Source organism: Anarhichas minor, unplaced genomic scaffold (assembly GCF_050575085.1).
Source record: "Anarhichas minor isolate MPS153535 unplaced genomic scaffold, ASM5057508v1 ptg000021l, whole genome shotgun sequence".
Lineage (NCBI taxonomy): Eukaryota > Metazoa > Chordata > Actinopteri > Perciformes > Anarhichadidae > Anarhichas > Anarhichas minor.
In genome coordinates, this window is record NW_027466467.1 from 331066 (window position 1) to 347525 (window position 16460).

Sequence of the window (16460 nt, forward strand, 5' to 3'; positions counted from 1 at the left end):
CTGTCCGGCTGATTGAACATAAAAAAACATCCAATGAAATGAGCAGTAAACGAAAACACACAGAACACGAGAACACCTTAAAATAACTGATGCGTGTCGATCATTATTGCTTCTGTGACAACAGATGAAGGTTCAGCGCCGTAGTAGAACTACTGCAGCACAAACACAACCAAAGGAAAACACACATAATACAATTAGTATTAACTGTATCTCATGTGTTGTAATTCACAATCTATATACAAATCTACATATCTGACAAAAAAAACGTAAAAAATGTACAATATGAGGAAAGAAATCGTCAACAAGAAACATTTTAAGGGAACGACAGAATGCTGTAAAATAAAACATTCTTTCACCATATATGACAAACAGCATCTTCTCAGAATGGTTTATTCTATCTGCTGCTGTTGTTCCTGCACCGTCTCAAAACGTTTTAAAGCTTTTCACTTTCTACATTCACGCCTCATTTCCCAGAATTGCAACGAGACGCAGCAAGAGGAACACGGTATCTAACTGTTCCCTGTGGTGACATGTCGGTGCCTTCATTAACACTTATTCACTGGAGATGTGATGTTTGTCTATAATGTGATTGTAAAACTTAAGGCAGGATGATCAAGGCAGGAGTTATACACTCGTATAGGTGCTGTTGTGTTACAGGAATAATCAAAGCTAAGCAAGAGCGCTGCGTCCTGCTGATGTTACACTCATAAAAACTACTTCTCCAGGTTCCAATTCACAAAAGGATTGCGCAACTTTTGCGGCACCTAAACCTGCAAAAAATGAGTCAAAAAGAAACTAATTCTCAAAGCACCAAAAGGGTGAAACGCACCTTTAACTGCGCCGTCAAGCAAACAGCGTATCAGTGCTCCTGTGATGTTTTTGCATGTTTTAATTAGGTAACATGCATGCAGGAAATGCCACAGAATTGGCCCTTTTCTTTGCAAATGAGCCTAATTTCAAAAACAGTCCAATTAACAAAGATCACACACTTACAGTGAGCAGTACGCCATTGCAGTGTCTAGTCTGCAGAAACCAAAGAAGAAGAAGAGGAAGAAGAAGACATTATTAGCGTCTTCAGAGAGTTCATACTGACAGACGGGGATTTTAAATCACAGATACGGTTTCTCTGTCACATTGAAATTTATTTCCTGAAGTTTTGAGGAATTTGTCTTTTTCTCTCAGTAATCGTTCCAACATTTATAGATTTGTTCCGATTCCGATCGGTGAGTATGGAAGTCTGTGCACCGATCTGGTATCACGTTATCATATCATTTACACTACACAGGAACAGGAACACGTGTCATTTGCTACCTGGATCCTGCCTGATCGCTACTGCACATGTGCAAAGATGTCTCACTCGTTAGCCCCTGAAAAAACGATTTGCTGCTGATTTGTAACAATCGAGCATGTGCTAGCGGTTAGCCAGCACTAGCAAAATGGCAGCAATATTTTACACTGGAAAGATCCCACCAGTAACACGACCATGTGTTGTTACCTCGCTGGTATTTGGTATATCGGTACTTGGTATTGGCATCGGGAAAGAAATAACTGTATTGTGACATCTCTAATCATTATATAGTGATGCATGAGCAAAACAGATAAAAATTAACAGCAGGTGTTTAATGTCACAAAAAAAAGGCAACAAGGGATCACTGCTAATGTTAGCACGCTAACCTTCAAGCTGTCCTAGCTTTCACTTTCTGAGCCAAACACACCCAACAGCAGTGTTTAAAGGGACAAATGTCTTAACCTGTACATAACCATCGCTACGTCTCCGAGCATCTCTTCCCCTCAGACGCAGACGTCCCCCCAGAGGCCGGAGGCCGAGGGTCTGATTTCACATTAACTCCAAAAACGGGTTTATCCTCTCTTAATGGAAAAAACAACTGCAGTAACATTTTTGTTAATATTTCTTTATAAAATAGTTTTTAGGTAATAATTGAAATTTCAGTTTGACTTTAGGATTCTCATTGAACTCCTGGAGTATATTATAGAGACGGCTCCAATGAAAAACCTTTCTAGTCTCGTCCATCGTTTTTAATATTTGTGTTGAGGCAAAACTAATCTAATGTTCAGCATGATTTTCTGCTTTCTATGTGCCGTGTGTTTGTTAGGACACTGGTTCATTGAAACCTTTTGTCAGACTTCTTTTAGCCACAACATGGTGACTCAGGTAGCACTCCTTTAAAAAAATGAATTGACGGGTGATTTTCACAGATCAATTCCTAAATCTTTTCCCGTGTGAGTAAACTTCGACACCACAAAGAGTCAGATCCCTGCTGCACTAACGGATCCTCACATGATAGAAGAGGCAATATGGTCTCAAGAATCACAGAGGACAACTGTAGCTGAAGAAGAAGAAGACGAAGGACTTCTTCAAAACAGAAGGTGACAGGAAACAGGAGGAATGAAGAGTTTGGAAGAGGGAGTTCAACACTTCAACAGAGTCTGAACTCCCGGTTTAATTCGAGGTCTTCAGCTCAAAGCGGCTGTACACCTGCTTGGACTTCGCCTGGTTGTATTGGTTCACCAGGTCCAGCTTGCTGTGGCCCAGCGTCATTCGTTTCTCGTCCTGCCGGTTCATCAGCACGGTCGGGGAGAGCGGTGGTGGCGGCGGCGGCGGGCTCTGCTGGCTCTCCGGCTCCGATTTGGAGAGGTCCGGCCCCCCCCAGGGCGCGGTGCCGTGAGGGGACGGTGACCTCCGGAAGTTGTAGGTGTCTTTGGAGGGAGGCAGGAAGAGGTCCGAGAGTTTGTTGAGGAGCTGGTTGGAGGGAGACCTCTGCTTGTGGGTGAGTTTGCCGTCGTTGACCGGGGAGGGCGTCTGGGTCTTGGGGTTCAGGATTGAGTTGGGGGTGCCGGCGACGGGCCCGGCGCTGTGGAACAGGCTCGGTTTGTGGTCGTACAACCCCGACCCCTGGAACTTGGAGGAGGTGCCGCCTATATTGGACCACATGGCATCCGTCGGCTTCGACTTGTTCCACTCGCTGCCCATCGGCTGACCGTAGGGCGGCGGCGGTCGGTCCATAGCTGGGCTGTGATTGGTTCCTCCGTTAGCGGAGACTCGTGGTCCCGCTGTGACGTGACTCTGAGGCGTCAGCGTCTGTCCTGACCCTCTCCTCTCGGAGCTCAGGTAGGGGTTGCTGTTGGACTCCTTCTTGTCGTGACTTTGAGTGACTTTGTAGACGGTGTTGGAGTTCATCCCGGGTGCAGCCTTCACACTGGACACGCTGTTACTTGATTGGCTGCTGGAGTTTTCGGAGGACACCCGGTCCCTCTGCCTGCTGGAGGAGGGAGGGGAAGTCAAGATCAGTACACCAAATACTCTTCGATGATTCCGTCTGTATTTTATACCGTAGAAGTACGAGCAAAATACAAAAATAAACTGTTTCTTCAGAGAACAAACTCCAAAAAACTACAGCACATAAAATAACAACAATTATTACTGGAACCTGACTTTAGTATTAAAAAACAAAACTGATTTATGGAGTGAAACAAAGAGATCATAGATTCCCTCAGTAAAAACCTTTGACTCTAATATGTCGACAAAATTAAACAATAATTTTAAAACTGGCTTTATTCAATGTTCAAATATCTGTTCTGGAAATGTATGAAAATAAGTACATATTTGATAAGGCGGTGCCTCCAGCTTGGTACCTGTCAGAGAGTAAATCCAGCCCCATGACCGGGCCGAGCCCCCCGAGCCCCATGCCGCCGGGGGTCATCATGGCTTGGAAGGGCTGGTAGTAGGGCATCCCCTCGTCCTCGGGGTTAAAGAAGCAGTCTATGATCTGAGAGTCGGCGTACAGACAGCGGAACTCCCTGTCGAAGCTGTCGGTGATGCGACCTGAGAAATGCATCATCATGTTGCTGTGCACCTGAGCCGACAGCCAGGTGAAACTGGAGAGGAGACACAATATGAGAGACCAGTGAGCTGCAGCGGAGGCGACCTGGGATATTTGAGAGAAACTGTGTTTTAAGGGCCAGTGTGAAGCATTCAGGGGGATCTATACGCAGGAATGTGTTTTCCTGATCTCAGAATGAGTCACATCTACATAGAGAGTCCTCTTCACAGAGTCCGCCATGTTTCTACAGTAGCCCAGAGCGGACAAACCATACACTGACTCTAGAGTCCAATATGCTGTTTATGTTATATGTATATATTTTTGCACTATTTAGTTGTACATGTTTTCCAGTAAAACATTATGACGGTCAACTTGAGAGTTTTAGGTATAAGTCATTTGTAAATCTGTAGGGAAGTCTGGTCGTGGTTGCAGACGTGCAGCAGTTCAATGATCACCGCGTGAGGTCTCCTGTAGGTTTAATCTTGGGGTTTACGGCAAAGACGAGGTAAGGAATCAACTTTTACGGTTACGGCTTTGCTAGTTTTTCCCAAAAGGTGACGAGACGACCCCATTCTAGCCAACGACAATGTGCATCAGACACACACTGTGTGTAACCAGACGTCAACCTCCGGTTCTGGAAAGTGAAGTCAGTGCTTCATGTGTTAAAGCTGCATTCTCTCTAGTGTCCACCAGGGGGCGACTCCTCTGGTTGTATAGAAGTCTATGAGAAAATGACTCTACTTCTCTCTTGATTTATTACCTCAGTAAACATTGTAAACATGAGTTTATGGTCTCAATCTCTAGTTTCAAGTCTTCTTCAATACAGCATGATGTTCATTTAGTACATTATGGTCCATTTAGAGTCAAACAGACCATAAAGCAGGGGATGCTTTAGGGCGGGGCTACACAGTGATTGACAGGTCTCTACCAGAGACGTATACGGCGTCTCTATGTCACTCCTCCTCAGTCCAAATATGGTCACTTCCTGTTCACTGGTTACAAAAAAAACAAGATGGCGACGGACAAAATCAAAGAATCCAGAGATGCACTCTGTTTGCTGGGTAGGAATAGTGTTCATGAAATGACTCATGTAAACTAGAAATTATGAAACAAAATGTGACTTCAGCTGTTGTGTAAATCATCTCTGTCCACCTCCAGCTGATGAACCTGCAGATCAGCGTTAACAGTTTCCTGTACGATGATGAGTCACCGCGGTGACTCAGCTTATCAGCCAGCGACACGTGAACATGAACACTGAAGGAAAGGCCGGCCGAGCTGCAGAAATACTGCCCGTCATGGCTCAGAGGTATTCCATCACGCAAACGTCTGACTGCTAGTGAATGCAACATATTACCCAGCAGCCCTGAGACACATGGAATAGAAGACGGACCCCAACAATGAAAGTCTCTTAATAATCGACCACATTCAGTGCAAAGACAAACAGAACTACAAACATCTGTTTCTGACTTTGAACCCTGTTGAGGACATTCAGGCGAGCTGCTTCTACTGAGACACTGAGTGTGTTTGTTTCACAGCAGCCTGAACCTGCAGGACAACTTCCCTCTGTGATGATAATAAATCACTCACTGCTCACATACGCCGCACTCCATTCACCTGCAGTTAAAGTCCTGGTATGTTGTGAGGAATGATCCGAGCACGCCTTCAGTTAACCGCAAATCATGAAGCTTGTTCTCATCAGGAAGAGAAGCCGTCTCTCCGGCCTGCAATATAAATAATGTGTCTGATAATCAAATCCTATTTCCCTTCAACACGGGACTCATGTCATAACAACGATACCCGGGTCATATCTTCTATGTTCCACGTCAGTCATGTCGAGGTTCAAAGGCCAACTTCTTTAACTCGTCATGGTGAAGTAAAGGTTGATTGCACAATGAAGTGGTTGTAGAATAACGACACCGTCGGTTCCCAAGAAGCCTCACTTTCACCGTGAACTCCAGAGAAAAACGCACGGCACAAAGAAAAGTGCGTCAACCAAAAGAGGAAGAGGACAGCGCTTCTATCTTCCCTGGTAGCTATCCGTAGCTATCCGTAGCTATCCGTAATCAACCTTTACTTCACCATGACGAGTTAAAGCAGTTGGCCTTTGAACCTCGACATGACTGACGTGGAACATAGAAGATATGACCCGGGTATCGTTGTTATGACATGACTCCCGTGTTGAAGGGAAATAGGATTTGATTATCAGACACATTATTTATATTGCAGGCCGGAGAGACGGCTTCTCTTCCTGATGAGAACAAGCTTCATGATTTGCGGTTATCCCCATGTAACCAAAGAGCATCAACACAAGCGTGGAACAACCAGAGTGATCCCGTGATACAAGCTGTCTGATTCCACTTTCATATCTATCGTATGACACTGAACATGTCACCAATGTATCTAATAAGGATCTTTATGACGTATAACGTGTGAATTCAGATATTTAAGTACTGCATAAACATTTAATAAATGTTTATAACACGTTATGTTGACGTTGTAGGCAGATATGAGGACGTCTTTGTCTTCAAGTGTTTATTAACGTTCAGTGTTTAACCAGGAAGACATTCTTTCATTTCAACTGTGTTTTCTGTGTTAAACAATATCTGTTTATAGTTTTCATTTCTTTGATCTGTTTTATGAAGAAGGTGCTGGAAGTATTAAAGAGCTCAGAGTGGTAGAGTCGATGTCCGCACTCTAACGTCGATGCAGAGAACATTTCGTTTTTAGCGTTCGGTCTGAAGAACCTTCCTCAGATCTGTTTCATCATAAAAACTGTTGATTTAATATTTTGTCGATATTAAATCGCTGCCTCGTGTGCAGCACGTTATATCTATAAATAAAGATTATCATCATAATCATCATTATTACCCAACTTATGGGTGGAGGAGGAGTTACAGTTGACAAATACATTAGACTTTTTACAACGACATTAAAGTGTTATAAACCATTCATTACATGTTACTATAGTGATTATAAATGCCAAACATGGAGGGTTAAAGTTAATAAAATATGAATAAATGTTACTTTCTTTGGATTAACAGATGACGGCCGTCGTTATCGACTAAATATCAGTGAATCAGAGTTTATTTATTTGCTTCTCAAACAAACTGGAGCGAACACTCCCCGGGTATCAGAGCGTAAACCGGCGCTTTAATATCAGAGGTATGAAGGGCGGGAGGGAGAGGAGGGAGGGAGAGGAGAGGGGGGGGAGGGAGAGGAGGGAGGGAGGGAGGGAGAGGAGAGGGGGGGGAGGGAGGGAGGGCAGCGCTCAGGTGATAAGAAAGCATTTGCCTCGCTGGAGGACCTCGCCCTTCATTCCAACGCCAGCCGGTTTTTGATGCCCGTCAGCCGCAGCCTGACTCTACCCGACACACATGAAGCCAGACTACGAGCTAAAAACACTCCACTGCAGCCGTCGAGCCAAATCTAAGACACGGTGTCAAGAGGATATATAAGGAAAACCAGCTGACTGGACAGAAAATGACATTTGACAGAATAAGAAGGGCAGCGGTGCACAGAGTGGATTAAGGTGACACACCTGCATCGGGTGACTGATGGTACAAAGAATGTGTGAATATGAATATTTCTGAGGAGGAGTCATCTTGAATGCCAGCTGTCTGTTGACTACAGGGATCATTGCTGAAGTTGTGAAACACCAGCGTCACTCGAAGAAGCTACTGAATGCAGACTAACCGCAGCGACTCGCCACAATAATGAGGCGCGTAAAATAACCACATAATAATGCAGATTTGTAAAAAGTCTGAATTCACGCTTCGTCAGGTCCGACCGCAAGACGACAAGCACATCGGATTGATCGGTGCTATGCTATGCTAACATGTAGCCGCTCCATCGACACTAAACATATAGATATACGCTTATTATTTACACCATAGAGAGACAACGTCAGGAGGAGAATCCCTTCCATTGATTGTTATGAACGTTAGCTTGTGTGTGTGTGTGTGTGTGTTGCTCACCTGTATGACCCGGCGATGACCTCTTCACAGTCAATGATCATGAACTTCTCCAGGACCTGACCGGTGAATTTCTTGCCGCTCTTGGTGCAGTAAGTGTCGCCACACGTGCTGCGAATCCGCATGTTCTGCACACAGACACACAACTTACTGTCTCCAACAAATGTCTTTACATTCTCTTAACTCTAATTCACACTTTACAATAAAGTCAAGAACCTGAAAAAGCAAATGAACTCCGTGCATAACAAGTTTTTGGAGTAATTTAAGTAATTCATTTTTGTCTTCCACTCCAACAGAGTTAACGTTTCCATTCACATCTAAGCTCTTTCTTATGCACACATGCTGCTGTTTGCGTCTCTGTTTCCTTCCTTTGGCTGAAGTTCATTTCTGTGCACTAATAAAAATCAACATGCAGCGACACATGATTCATCACTGTTAACGTGTCATCTTGCCAAGAACAAGAACATGCTACATGCTAAGCTCTGCATTCCTCTCCTCTAACGCTCCAGTGTGACTTCTAGAAGAGGAGTGTAGAGACAGCGATGCTGCTGAGGTTTGCAAATGACTCTTTAATGGAACAGACAGGAGGCGCTCTATACAGAACTCAGTTCAGCCAGCGCGCTGTCTTTAAGTAGAAGCAGTAAAAACAACGATACTAAAGACGCATTCACACCAAATCAGGCGTTTGCTGCAGAAGCACCAGTCCTCCCATTGGTTTGAAGGTGGGTGGTGCGTTCAGGCCGTGGAAGGGGGGGGGGGGGGGGGGGGGGTCCATGTTTACTTCCTGTCAGCTGATGTTCTTCACAAACTCTGCAACTGGGCAACATCTCCTCGTAATACGGTTCGGAAGTTATGTGACAAAAACATCAACGTGTCCTGGCTGAAAGGTCGCCGTTTGTTGGACCCGTTCACCCTGAGTGGGTTCTGCTCTTTATACTTCCTTGTTCATGATTACGTGGATAAGATGATAAGAGACGTAAAATGATTTTGTCAGATACCTACGAAATACGGCGCATTATTTTTCGTAGGTATAGCTACGAATGCTGGATGGGTCTGTCCACGGTGGACCGGTCTCTGTTGGAGGATCCGGGTCTGTCCACGGTGGACCGGTCTCTGTTGGAGGATCCGGGTCTGTCCACGGTGGACCGGTCTCTGTTGGAGGATCCGGGTCTGTCCACGGTGGACCGGTCTCTGTCGGAGGATCTGGGTCTGTCCACGGTGGACCGGTCTCTGTTGGAGGATCCGGGTCTGTCCACGGTGGACCGGTCTCTGTTGGAGGATCCGGGTCTGTCCACGGTGGACCGGTCTCTGTTGGAGGATCCGGGTCTGTCCACGGTGGACCGGTCTCTGTCGGAGGATCTGGGTCTGTCCACGGTGGACCGGTCTCTGTTGGAGGATCCGGGTCTGTCCACGGTGGACCGGTCTCTGCTGGAGGATCCGGGTCTGTCCACTGTGGACCGGTCTCTGCTGGAGGATCCGGGTCTGTCCACGGTGGACCGGTCTCTGCTGGAGGATCTGGGTCTGTCCACGGTGGACCGGTCTCTGCTGGAGGATCTGGGTCTGTCCACGGTGGACCGGTCTCTGTTGGAGTCTGAGCTGAAGGAGTTTCTGGTGAACCTGCATGAGTTCATCTGGTTTCACCAGAATCTGACCCGGTGGCTCCGATGACGAGCATTAAGAATAACTCTATAGAAACAGACCATCTTCTCTCTGATGGTCTCTTTACTGATGGAGGTCTGATAGAGGACCAGGACTACACTGAGACTGGTTCAGGACCACTTAAGAGCTCACATATCATGGTCTGGAGGGTCACATTTGCTCACTGGTCCGTGTCTGTGCACGGGGAATGATGGAACGATAGAAGCAACACTCAGTACTTACACTCATGTGTGAGCTCTGGATGTCGAGTGCGGAGCACATGTCTGTGAAGCAGTCCAGGTTCTTCTCGTCGAGCAGGATGTAGACGGGGACTTTGCGCTTGTTGGACGCCTCCATCAGATCACACAGCAGGTCCACGTCTGTGAACACGTCCATCACCAGCGCGATCACCTGCAGCAGCGGAGACACGTGACAGACGTCATCATACAGGCCGTCATGTTTCATATCTTCTATTTAACGGTTATTGAGACGGGTCGTCTCACCGTTTTTTGAGACGTCAACATGAGCTCGTGGACATTGTGACGGACATATTGATATGTTTTGAGTATTTTACAGACTAAACAATTAACCAAAAACATAATCTACTGATTAATCCTTAATGAGATCAATCTTGCTCTGGTGATATGCGTCGCTTTATGTTTAACCCTCGTGTGTGAGGAATGAGCTCAGTGGACACCGCTGTGTTTATTCTTTAGAGGAGCGCGGTGGTCCAGACACGCTGAAGGTTCACCGAGAGGGGACGGCCTTCTCCCTCATGGTTGTTACTGTATAACACAAAAATGAATAATAATAATAACCTAACTGCAGCAATATTATGAATGCAATAAGAATCCAGCTACAGAGGACACGTTGCTGCTAAAGACAGCGGTGAAAGCACTGAATCCACTTCTGACCTGAGGTCAGTTTATAGTGTTCACACAACTAGTTCAACGATTTTGTCCTGAAAGGAAGCACGACTGTTGACCATGTATATTTAATATTAGATTTGTATTATTTTACAACGTTGCAGTTGCACAATGAATATTATTTAAATTCTGTATTATATTATATCTATCTATCTATCTATCTATCTATATATCTATATATCTATATATATCTATATCTATATCTATATATATATATATATATATATATATATATATATATATATATATATATATATATATATATACATACATACATACATACATACATACATACATACATATGTATATATATTTATGTTTCCAATGATTTATGACTCAAAGATAATTATAGCTTCAAAAGCTTCAAAAGCTTCAACGCGTTTGTAAAGAACTCGTTGAGCCGGTTCCGGGGTTCCGACAGAAAGGTTTTCTCTTGAGCTGCTCACGTCTCTCAGAAGTTCCCATCATGCAAAGCGTGCACACTTTAATAAAGCAGAACCTAGCTGCTGTTTTACTTTAGTGGGACACATTTTGTAAATACGTAATCCAAACGACTAAAAAGAAACTGGTACACTTAAAAAAAAAAAAAAAAAAAAGCTTTTTTTTTCCGCCCCTGAGGGGAACCGGAGCTTCTGTTGTGGATATAATATATCTATGTTCTTAGATATATCTATGTTCTTAGATATATCTACGTTCTTAGATATATCTACGTTCTTAGATATATCTACGTTCTTAGATATATCTACGTTCTTAGATATATCTACGTTCTTAGATATATCTACGTTCTTAGATATATCTACGTTCTTAGATATATCTATGTTCTTAGATATATCTATGTTCTTAGATATATCTACGTTCTTAGATATATCTACGTTCTTAGATATATCTACGTTCTTAGATATATCTACGTTCTTAGATATATCTACGTTCTTAGATATATCTATGTTCTTAGATATATCTACGTTCTTAGATATATCTACGTTCTTAGATATATCTACGTTCTTAGATATATCTATGTTCTTAGATATATCTAACATAAACAGTGAATGTCTGACTTTACAAATACACTCTTTTACGTGCTCTAAAAGGAGTGAAGGGAGCCGGCATACAGCAGGTGTTATGCAACATGAACACACAAGAACGCATTTGACAGCATGTACAGACGTACTGATGCCTGCTGGCGTTATGCACATGAGCGTGTGAATGAGTAACGCACACTAAAGATGACTCCTGTTCAAGACGAGCAACGTAACGAACGAGAACGACAGCGGTGTTGAGCTGCAGATCAGCTGGTGTACCAAGGAAATACAAACTCAAACACACACCGGTGAATATTGTGTGCATAAAATACTCTTTTGTTGTCTCAGTCAGGCGAGTCCTGCACATTGTGAGAGCAACAAGATGATTTGCAGAGAAGAGATAAGTCTCCTTGACTGCGCTCACATTACAAGAAGCCAAAGCTCCTTCATTGTTCTGGTCTAGAAAGAGGAACTAAGTGAACTTGAGATCAGAGCAACGAACAGCTGTTCATGTTTATCAGCTGCATCCACTGACTGTGACCATAAAGCTGCTGACTCTGCACAAACGTGTGAGACAGAGCTGAATGTTGCTGCCATGCTGAGAGCCGGCAGCCTCTCGACATCTCTCAGAATATTTCCTGCAGCGATCAGACCGGTTTAAACGTCTTCTATTAGCATCATCAGACATGATGCATTTCTAAAAAAGGTCGAGAAGAAGGAAGCGTCTGTGTGCAGCTGACTCATGTGCAGCGTGTTGCTTATTTATCTGTTCTGTGGTCAGTTTAGTGACCACGAGACAATTAGGCAACACGTATTGTAAACTCATAAATCTCAGTCACAAGTCATGATGCAACGGTTGCACACTACAGAGCTGATCATTAGTGAACAAAATCTATTTAGTTTATAGCATCCAGAGTACCGGGCCCCTGGATGGGTCACTGAATGGGGCCTCCGGGGCCCCGGGGCCCAGGGGAGAGAAAGGCAAACTACCACAAAAACACACAACAGGAATATAGAAAGATGTTCAAAACTACTACAAAGAGACCGAAAAGATCAACAAAGAAACTAAACTATGCCAAAGAGACACACACTACCACAACAAGATGCAAAGCGACTACAGAGAGACACAAAACAACTACAGAGAGACCCAAAACAACTACAGAGAGACCCAAAACAACTACAGAGAGACAAAACACCTACAGAGAGACAAAACAACTACAGAGAGACACAAAACAACTACAGAGAGACACAAAACAACTACAGAGAGACACAAATAACTACAGAGAGACACAAAACAACTACAGAGAGACCCAAAACAACTATAGAGAGACCCAAAACAACTACAGAGAGACACAAACAACTACAGAGAGACCCAAAACAACTACAGAGAGACAAACAACTACAGAGAGACCCAAAACAACTATAGAGAGACCCAAACAACTACAGAGAGACACAAACAACTACAGAGAGACACAAAACAACTACAGAGAGACACAAAACAACTACAGAGAGACACAAACAACTACAGAGAGACCCAAAACAACTACAGAGAGACACAAAACAACTACAGAGAGACACAAACAACTACAGAGAGACCCAAAACAACTACAGAGAGACCCAAAACAACTATAGAGAGACACAAACAACTACAGAGAGACACAAACAACTACAGAGAGACCCAAAACAACTACAGAGAGACCCAAAACAACTACAGAGAGACACAAACAACTACAGAGAGACCCAAAACAACTACAGAGAGACCCAAAACAACTACAGAAAGACACAAACAACTACAGAGAGACCCAAAACAACTACAGAGAGACACAAACAACTACAGAGAGACACAAACAACTACAGAGAGACCCAAAACAACTACAGAGAGACCCAAAACAACTACAGAGAGACACAAACAACTACAGAGAGACCCAAAACAACTACAGAGAGACACAAACAACTACAGAGAGACACAAACAACTACAGAGAGACCCAAAACAACTACAGAGAGACACAAACAACTACAGAGAGACCCAAAACAACTACAGAGAGACACAAACAACTACAGAGAGACCCAAAACAACTACAGAGAGACAAACAACTACAGAGAGACCCAAAACAACTACAGAGAGACACAAACAACTACAGAGAGACCCAAAACAACTACAGAGAGACACAAACAACTACAGAGAGACACAAACAACTACAGAGAGACCCAAAACAACTACAGAGAGACACAAACAACTACAGAGAGACACAAACAACTACAGAGAGACCCAAAACAACTACAGAGAGACACAAACAACTACAGAGAGACTAAACAACTACAGAGAGACACAAAAGATCAACAAAGAAACTAAACTATGCCAAAGAGACACACTACCACAACAAGATGCAAAACAACTACAGAGACACAAAACAACTACAAAAAAAACGTGCAAAACAACTCAAATGAGACAAAACTTCCACAAAGAAAACTAAACAATTACAAAGAGATGCAAACTACCAAACCAATAACAACTATAGGGGGACGCAACATGACCAAAGAGACACAAAAAACATCTACGAAGAGACAAAACTACTAGGAGACGAGCAGATCTTTCCAAATCTGTGAACCGAGGTCAGCTGATAAGCGAGCGATGCCTCTGATCAGACATGACAGCAGGCAGGACGCCGACTCAGCAGCTTAACAAGTGGAAACCACAGGAGGCAGAAAGCAACGCACTCCGGTAGAAGCCCAGAGACCACAACACACAACACCGACAGAAGGAAACACAAGGATTTATTGTCGTGTTGTTTGTCGAGACTCCGTCACGTCGTTTCCTGACAAACATGAAAACATAAACTCTCTCAACTGAATGTGCAGATATTTTCATTTCAAAGTTTGACTGACACAAGATGTCTCCACAAAACCCGTCTCTTCTTCTATTGTTTTCATGTTACGCAATGTCTGTACTTCATTCATGTCGTAGCTTTGATCAACTCACTGTCATTGAACTGTTTAATAATCAGATTATCTGCAGATTATCTGCTCTGATATGAATAACGGCTTAAAGTTTCCACATCACACTTGTGTAAGTTACATGTTGGACCACGATTGGCTCCAAACTAGTCGTGGTGTCGCATCTTGTACGTAGATTAATGTTGAGCACAGAGAATCATCAGAATAACATCATCATGCTTTTAACGGCTCACTGGGATGAATGAATAACTATTTACCTCCTTAGATTCTGATTAAAAGCCTGTTATCGAGGTAACGTTTTGGTAAATGCATAATCCTCAGACAGGAGATCTTAACTTGAATGTTTAACTTTGACTTAGACTACATGAGGCCTGGTCACTGGAGACCAGGTGACCCACTGACCTCCTGGCTTCACTTTATTCTATTGATCAGCTGATTGATGAGTGTTTATTTAGGTGTCATGGAACATCATGTGTGCTGCTAATCCGGGTCTAATGCTCAACAAGACCAGGGTTACATCGTTTCTGAGCATAAAGTCAGATTTAAGGAATTAATAAACAACATGATGATGATCACACACATATAAAACCCCAATACAACTTCATACTTGTTATTTGTTCACTGAAGTGAATTATTCCGCATGAGATGTGTAATAAATGCTGAAGCAGACCTTTTTGGCGGTGTTGATCAGGGACCTGATGAGGTCTTTCACGTTGTGGGACTTGTCCCTCTGGAAGTAGATCTGCGTCTCCGACGGTCCGTACCTCGCCGGGGAGTCCGGCCAGCCGAGCTCCAGCATCGGCGGCTCGTCGTCGGACATCATCGGGAAGTAAGTCCCGGAGGTGAGGTCGGACACGGCGTCTCCGTCTCCGAAGTCCCGGTCGTTGGGACCACCGCCGCCGCCGCTGTCGCCGTTGCTCTCGGAGGCGCACGTCTTGGCCGCTTGCTCGGTGATGTAGCGCACCTCCAGCGGGGACAGAAAGCTGAGCTCCCGCTCCTCGGTCAGCACCCGGCGGTACTCCTTCTCCCCTTGCTCCAGCAGGGCGTCCGTGGCCAGGCGGGCCGCCTCGTTGTGGCTCAGCTCCAGCGTGGACACTTGCCTCCACGGGTTCTTCACCTCCTCCAGCCGGGACGCCAGCTTGCCCAGCGGCTTCCTGCCGGACGCGGACGGCCGCAGCGCCTCCGAGTTGATCATGGTGCCGGGGTGGTCCGCAGCTCCGGGGGGTCAATGTTCAGCAAACAGGAGGTTTAATAAAGAGACTGAACTAGTTCCTACTATCACAGCTGTGTGGAGACATTACTGCACAGAAGGAGACATTGTAAACAAATAAACTCCAGCAGATCAATACTCCAGCTGGTCACCTTGTTTAAATATGTGTTAAAACTCACAATAACTCCTCAAAGTCCTTATCAGAGGGATGTTTGAACTGTTTCTGTTTTATGTCATCCGGGTTTTAATCTCGATAATAATCCAAACGACCCGGATTGGCTTCCTGTCCGAGGCGCTGAAATGGTCTCTCTTCTCTAGTTCCTCGTCATGTCACAGTCTGTCCCACGAGCCGCTTCCTCAGTGTGTGTGTGTGTGTGTGTGAGAGAGAGGCTCACCTGTTGCTACCTGTCCTGTCATTGGTCTCCAACATGCTCCTCCTCCTCCTCCTCCTCCTCGTGTCCCTCCGTTGTCAAGCCAACCAGTTCACAGACAGGATGGCCAACTTCTGGTAAGACATTTCAAAATAAAGTGAGAAGGCGCACACCTGTTGGGTGTCAGTGTTTCATTGTCATTTGATAATAATTATGTAAGTTCGTACTTATTCTGAGTAAAATGTGATTTTAATTGAAATAAACGCTCCATTTAAACGTGAGTAAATATGAATTCATCCTTCATTCCTTATTAGAAACTTTATTTTTCATCATAAAATGATTTGACAGACAAAAGAAGGCAACATAACAACAGAGGAATAAACAAAGCAAGAACAAATGAGGTAAAGTTTGAACGCTGATGAAAGAACAAACTAAGAAATACAATAAATTAATAAAATATCAAAAATAAAATGAAGCCGTACAAAGACGAGCCGGTGTGTTTTCCTCACAATACTGTAAAAATGACA

General features: G+C 44.1%; 1 protein-coding gene across 1 annotated transcript; it reads right to left on the reverse strand.

Annotated features, from left to right (window-relative positions):
* Positions 1-2461: 2461 nt before the first annotated feature.
* Positions 2462-15547, reverse strand: fam83c (family with sequence similarity 83 member C). Its single transcript, XM_076095654.1, has 5 exons — positions 15023-15547; positions 9695-9862; positions 7817-7941; positions 3655-3897; positions 2462-3281 (listed from the first exon to the last, which is right to left on the reverse strand). The coding sequence occupies exons 1-5, from the start codon at positions 15545-15547 to the stop codon at positions 2462-2464; spliced, it is 1881 nt and encodes a 626-aa protein (XP_075951769.1).
* Positions 15548-16460: the final 913 nt, after the last annotated feature.